The sequence below is a fragment of the Alligator mississippiensis genome, chromosome 1 (assembly GCF_030867095.1).
Source record: "Alligator mississippiensis isolate rAllMis1 chromosome 1, rAllMis1, whole genome shotgun sequence".
Classification (NCBI taxonomy): Eukaryota; Metazoa; Chordata; order Crocodylia; family Alligatoridae; genus Alligator; species Alligator mississippiensis.
The window spans coordinates 417935769-417943132 of record NC_081824.1 but is presented as its reverse complement, the minus strand read 5'-3'; the positions used below and the strand labels follow the sequence as shown (position 1 = coordinate 417943132).

General features: G+C 44.4%; 1 protein-coding gene across 1 annotated transcript in view; it reads right to left on the bottom strand.

Annotated features, from left to right (window-relative positions):
• Nucleotides 1-605: 605 nt before the first annotated feature.
• LHFPL6 (LHFPL tetraspan subfamily member 6) overlaps nucleotides 606-7364 on the bottom strand; it is a 236668-nt gene continuing 229909 nt past the window's right edge. Inside the window, exon 4 of the mRNA XM_006259879.4 lies at nucleotides 606-1764. Within this exon, the coding sequence (XP_006259941.1) occupies nucleotides 1646-1764 (119 nt within the window). The 3' untranslated portion in view covers nucleotides 606-1645. The remainder of the gene's footprint in view (nucleotides 1765-7364) is intronic.

Here is a 7364-nt window from a genome sequence, read left to right as displayed (position 1 = left end):
ATCCACCTTGGGTAATAATTTATAATAATAATAATAATAGGTTGGCATTTCTATATCAATTTTCCATTTATGGTCTTGACTTTCTAAAGGGTGAGGGTATTAATACCATTGTCATTAACTGGGGCACAAACAGGACAAGTGACTGGCCCAACATCACAGACAATGTTAGTGGTAGATCCAGAATTAGTTATCATGTGTTCAGACACTCAGTCCTGTGACTCATTCACATGATCATTTTGCCTTCCAAAATTGCATTCTGACTGTTTAAAATTCACAGCTTTACTTTTGGTTGGATCAGCTATCTCATTTTCTCTCACTTTTGGGACATAGCATACCATGGCTGTCTCTGTCAACTGTTGTTATATTTATCCCCAGAGTTTTATCTGGGGACAGTTTTGCATATCAGTCCACTAGCTGAATAAAACCCTTCAGGAATCCTTTGAAGGAAAAGATTGTAAATAGACTGCAAAACAACGACAAAAAAAGCATGGGAATTAATGTATATACATTAGCAGGACAAAGTACATAACAGAGCAAACTTTGTGACTGTGACTTTTTTAAAGAGGTTGTGAGAAAGGAATAAATTTATCCAATTACACACTCCATTCTAGTACTGATCAAAGAAAAATTTATTTACAGAAATTTTCAAATACAAACATAAAATAGCACATTTATATATATTTTTACAAAAACGAATATTGAAATAATAAACATGGTACAGCACAATAGGACAATTATGAGCTAAACGTAACAGTGACAAAAACCATGTCTGGAAGAAGTTTCCCATTAGTCTTATGTAACCAATAGCATTCTACAGTACCATGAGTGGAATTTTTAATGGACAGAAAGATGTCCATTTACTGTACTTCATAAGTGTACCATAGGCAAAGGCTACATATGCTGAGTACTATGTTGCATTTTTGTAATAATGCTGAAAACACAAAGGCATAATAAAAGTTTTATAGGGCTGAATAATCCATGAATTAAATGCTTCAGGAGAAAAGTGTACAGAGAATATACAAAATACTGATAAAGTGGCTTATTGGTCCATTTATTAGGTCTAACGTATAGTTTAAAAAGTGTTATAACATTGAATTTAAATCATCAAACAAATCAAAAAAGAGAGAAGAAACTAAGAAGAAATGCACCAAGAAGTTTGTATTTTATTTGTTTTGTGCCATGGACATGATGAGTGTGTGTGTGTCTGCATGTGCGTGTTTTCAGGACTGTTGTGCTGAAAGGAAACTATGGCAGATTATACCCTGCCCTCCAGCACATCACTTCCCTTTTCACCAGTCTTTCAATTAATTGGTGCATTGTAACGTTCACAATTTACTGAGAAGAGTATTCTTTGCTCCCTACAGTTATATTCTTTCAGAGTAGACCAGAAATGAACTCTGTTAAGAAAGAACTACTCATCCCACCCAAGATTCTTGGCCTTTGGTCCATCATGCCAGCCTCCCCACCCTCCCACTATTCACAGTATCACCTGATGTTACCTTGATACACCCACTGCCATTTCCGACTGACTGTACTGCAGTTAAGAGCTAAAGCACTGTATTCAGAAGAAGTTTGCAAGTCACTTCGGCCTCTCAAAGCTCATTTGTTCTCTAAACCGGTTTCGTTTGCCACTCATCTGTTAGCCTCAGTAAGGGTACTGTTTCTGTTTCTTGCCAGAGAAGCAGGCCAGCCAAGTACAGATTAACATAGCTGCAGCTGCTCCTCCTCCAGTGCAGTAATAAGCCCAGCCAATTTCACAGGTACCTGCCAGGAACAGATGAGAAGAAGCACTGTTATACAGGAAGAAATCTTTGCTTTCACCACAACTATATAAAGTCTTTCCTCCTGAAGCAACAAAAGAGAAATGAAAGCATTAGTAGTCAAATACAGCATATGCTGACAAGCATTTTATCCCCTGTATCAGCTTTGTGGTTTCATTCTTCACATAAGCAACTTTTCAGCCAAAGAATCATCTGGGCATATATTGCATAACAAATTCCCTGCTACTACAGAGACCAAGGCGTCAGTACTGCCCTTACCTTTCCTACTCTCTTCTACTGAAGGTTTTTTTCAATTTATCTGTTGCTATGTGGCTGTGGTATTTGGGAGGGGCTGGGGTGGAACTTCTTGTGGACTCCTTTTGACAAATGGTTGCAGGGGACTGCATTTGTCCACATGCTTGCACTGCAGAGCCAGGCACTTTTAAAAGCTCCTCATGCTGCGGTGCAAGCATTTGTATAAATGGTGAAATGCGCGTCAGCACTGAGGAAATGGCAGCGGTGTGGTTTTGAACTAAAACACACGGAAGTGTTTTAGTTTAAAAGCGCACCGCCACCATTTTCTCAGCACTGATGTGCATTTTGTCATTTATACAAATGTATGCGATGCGGCACTGGGCACATCAGCTTGCGTGTGGAGCGGAATTGATTAATTGAGTCTGCTCCAAAGCGCCAGATTTCCAGCACGTTGGACCAGACAAATGTATGTGTATAAATGTCCAATAGAGGTCCCTTCCAGTCATCTGTTCCGAAGTCTGTTTATTTTGGCAGAGCCATTCAAACATTAGTACTATCTATCTAGGTCCCTGCACCATGTCCATCCCTTCAGTGTCTAAGTGTAGAGTATCCTCCAGTTAAGTAATTAATTAAGTAATTACTCTTTTACTGAATCTTGCTCAGGTCAACTCAACAGACCATTCCTTGACCCATGCTGGCAAAAGGACCGGTTTCTGTCTCTTCTCCACAGAACTAAATCTGAGGGCAAAACTGGGGTATTGCCAAGGGAATACAATTAGCACTGGAACGTCTTCTTCTATGCATCCGCAAACAGACATGGGTGTGTCAAATCTATCCTCGATAGAACTTCTAAGCTGTGAAGAAGAGGCAAGAATTGATTTTCAAGCCCTGAACTCTGCTGCTTCTGTAATATAACCAGTAAACCAAAAGACTTTATCTGTATATTGTGGAACAATTGTGCATTTCATGGTTTTTAGTTTTGTAATTTAATTTAATAGAAGATACACAACTAAAGCCCCCCCGCTATTTGTACCTATACAGACCTTGAGGCCAAGTACAGACATTCAAAAAGCCCAAGGAGGAATCGATCTAAGTTATGTAGTTTACTGTAAGCAATGTAGTTTAGATTGGTAGTGAAGAGAACACACTTTTTCCCTTTGGTTGAGGGGGGGCAAAGCTTAGACTGGGTTCTGCCATTTTTAAACCATTCTATGGGCATTTATACATGTGCTTACATGCTCCAGGACTGGTGGGGCAGCAGTGGAACACTTTAATTAGAGCAGCTCCAAGAGCCATTCTATCTAAAGCGGCCAGAGTGTCTCTCATGTATAAGCGTCCCCATGCTTAAAAATGGTGGCGGGGTGCTTTAACTAAAGATTGTTCAACGAGCTTTAGTTAAAGTGCCCCCACCACCATTTTTAAGCATGGGGACGCTGATACATGAGATGCTGGAGTGTGGTAATTACCACGCTCAAGCAGACTCGATTAATCGAGCCTGTTCTGACATGCTGTAATTACAGTATATCGAAGCAGCCTCGCTGCTCGTATATAGGTGCCCTATGTGTGCTAAACTGTTCTGTTACAAGTATAGACAGGTTTCCAATCACTTATACCAGTAAAAGTGTAATGTCTGTGTCACAACCCAAAGTTGTGATTTTTTGTTTGTGTGTGTGCTTCAGCACTGCTAAATTATTTCCCGTCGCTTTCTTTGCACGGTAGAGTTCTCTGCTGCAAGAGAGAACTCTGGTGCAACGGGGGATTTCCCGCCGAATTGTAGCTTCTTTGCAGTGTGCATCTCTTTTGCATCGTAGTGATACACGCTGTAAAGAAGTTCCCGCCATCTGTATTAGGATTTATGCCACATTATTGGCTCATTCCTAATATAGGCACACGTGGCGACTAGTGATTGGCTTGCTAGCCGTACAGAAGGCTTGGGTAGTTTCCGCCCAAGTCGGAGGAGGGAGGACGGGAGAGATTCTGTGTGAAGATCTCCAAGCGCTGTGGACCCTCGCAGACCCAACGCGCCTCCTCTAAGCAGGCAAGAGAGGCAATAGCTACGGAGCTTTCGCTTCTCGCCTCTCCCCGTCGCCGAGCACAATCCTAGACGTATCCCTTTCCTGAAACTTCAGACCCGTGGAGCCTAAGTAACTCCGGGGAAACTTTTCAAACCCAACTTAACCGGACCCGCGGACCCTAGCAAACTCCGTGGGAGCAATCGATTTGTCAGAGTCCTCCAACAAGGGTTCAAGCGGGAGCTGTGCCTGGAAACTTGTCCAGCCTATACCATAACATCTTCGGTGTAAGTAAATAATCTTTTCAATCAACCATTACGCCTCCGTAACTAATTCTAACTCGCATGCGCTAAACTGCCCTGCGGTTCTCTCCTACCCCGCGTGTCCGGGCTGCTGGCCACAGCCCGCGTGCACCGAAGATGGGTCCGGTTCACCCCTGGCTAGCTCATGGTGGCCAGAATGGGATCGGAATCATCGCTGCCCATGGCGACGAGGGCGGGATCGGGGCCCGGCCCGCACAGTCTGTACTTGGTCTGAGTGATTTCAAGGGGTTATGTTTTTGTAAAAGTATCTGCCTCTGTGCATTTATGGCAGAACTCCAGTGTCTATTTCCAAAGACATTTATTCAAGGTAATTGTAAGTCACATCTCTCCAACTGCTGCTGCTTGATGTCACTGTACTAAAATGGCCAGAGCTGGCCAGAGCTGAAATTTCTTCCTGACCATTAATTTTTCATCCCAGAAGCAAAACTGATACTTCTATAAAGATACCTACACCATATTCTTTCCTCTGCTGCTAGTCAAATTTGTATCACCATGGAAAGCTAGCTTTGTGCTCCTTACTTTAAAACAGTGCTTCAAAAATAGTATTTATAAAAATAGGCTGAAATGCTACATTGAAAAAAAATGGTCCTATCTACCACACTGTTTCCATAAATGGAAATTTTTCACTGTTGGGACAGTTTGGCTAAATATAAAAGGCATTGCCTTGCACTGCATAAAACAAACATGGTAACATTCAAAGCTGTGATCTGTGAATGACCGAACTTTCACTGCCTCTTTGCATATGAAGAGCAAATCACTCTGAGTATTTTAAGTTGGTAGTGAAGAGCTATCTAAAAAACCCCCATGAATTGCTTCATCAGACTGGACTCCTTTGGGTCCCAGTGGAATTCTAAATAAAACTGTCAGGCTGCTTTTTACTAAACTGAGAAGTAAAGCTCCTCTTAGATGTCTGTCCACCCAAAGAGGAAATATTTGATTGGAGGATTTGGTTTGCCTACCCTTCTTTTAAGAAATTAGAGAAGCTAAGCCATATTTAAACTGTCCCCTTTCACTTTCCATAATGGTTCGTCAGACCAGCCTCCAAGCTTTCTTGGTTGGCAAATTGCAGTTTTCAACACAGGGGAAAACTACATTTGACATTTAAAGTAGAGGTTGTTGGCTTTGAAACCACATTAGAAGTGAAGCAGACAGCCCCGTTGCCTGCCAAGTCCAGAGAGAGAGAGACATTGGAGGCATGGTTTCCGTAACCACTGCAAATCTCTCCAGGCAGCACTTGAGTGCGCTTTGTTGTTACAGACCACTCATGCCCGCTGCACCTAACTCAGGACTCAAATTTGCCTTATCCAGGAATAACTGAGAGAATTAACTTCTTCCATTATCATAATTAGTCTCAAAATTTAATTCTATTGTAAATGGTTCACCCAAATTATATCCATGATTCAGCTGCAAGCAACCTATCCTGTGGCAGCCAAACAGGATAAATCTTTACTGGGCTGAATCTGGACAAGTTTGCTGTAGGTGTGAATGCAACAGGAGCCAATGTTGGCTGTACGTGTGTGGGCTGGGAATGATGGGGTGGGATTTTCTCTGTGACATGAGGAACTTAAAGGGAGCATCCCTATCACTTCTGACACAAGGACCTTTTAGCCTGGGAAGAAGTTCTTTCTCCTGGAAATCGGGGAAAGTAAGGAAAACCTGTTCTCCCATATCAGGACTCCAGCCCACCCCAGGGGCAATTTTTATTTCGTATGGACTGATATAATTGAGGACCACAGTCACCATGACAGCCATGGGCCTCCATTTTCATCACTTTCTACTCTGAGTGGTTGTTGAGGGGTGGCGAGGGGGGACTCTTCAGTCTCAAAAAGGCAGCATGCAGCTCTCTTCTGCCTTCCAAGAGGGGCAGCTGGGGCTATCCTTCATTGTAGAGTAGCAGGGACAGTAATGAGGGTCTTCCTTTGCCTCCTTGGAAGTCAGGTTAGAAGGTGTCTGGCCTTAAATATTTACCCCATGTGCAGGTTTGTTTGTTTGTTTTTCTTTGAGTAAAAATTTTCGTGCTCCAAGCCAAATTGGCCAAATCAATTCCAAATCCGTGGCCATTCAAGAACCACGTGTGGCCCTACTACCGGCAAACATCCTCCACCCCGACCTGGTTTCCAAACCATTTGGCAGGCATCCTACATGCAGGCCCAAGCCCGGAGGTTTGGGGTTTGGACGCCCCTGAGTTTTGCTCACCCTCAGCCGTATGGCCGCAGGAGCAAGCTAGGGAGCAGGACTGTAGAAAGGTAGGTACTGTTGCAGTGAGTCGTGCTGCAGGGTGTCTCTAGCAATGTTCCCAGGCTCCTCCTCCCCCCCCCCACCCGAGCAGACCACGGTGCAGGAGCAAAGCCGGGGACTTAAGTTTTGAGGAAAATAAAAAATCCCCACTTCCCTTTCCCTCCATGCACAGAGGCACATCTCCTCTTCTCCCTCCCCTCTCCTCTCATTCTCCCCTCCCCACCTGCCACTGCCAGTGGCTGCACCATCCTATGGGGGCGAGGGGAGCTCCTATCCCACTGCAGCCAGGCTGTGCAGGGGCTGCACTCACCCAGGACTGTGGCAGTGACAGCACTGGCAGGTGGACACGTTTTCCCCTCCCCACGCTTGCTCACAGCCTGCCAAGGAACACATGGGGAAAGCAGAAAAGGAAGGGAAATGCACCTGCCCAGTGCTGCTCTTACTGCTATGGGGGCTGGACTCAGCCCAGGGCCACACAGCCCAGTGTGCAGAAGCTCCCCTGACTCCCAGGCAGGGACAGCAGCAGTGGCAGCAAGTAAGGGAGAGGGGAATGAGAGGGGTAGGAGATGGGAGGGGAGAGGTTGTGTCTTTGACCAGGGAAAGGAAGGGGTGGGGGGATTCTTGTCTTCTTCAGGACTTTAGTCTCCAGCTACTGCTCCTTAGGCATGATCAGAAGGGGGAGGAGGAAGGTATGGTTATGCCCCTGCACCCTCTCTGGATCTGCCCCTGGGGAGGGATAAGAGAGTCATGTTTGTATGTGACAAATATAAGAACGA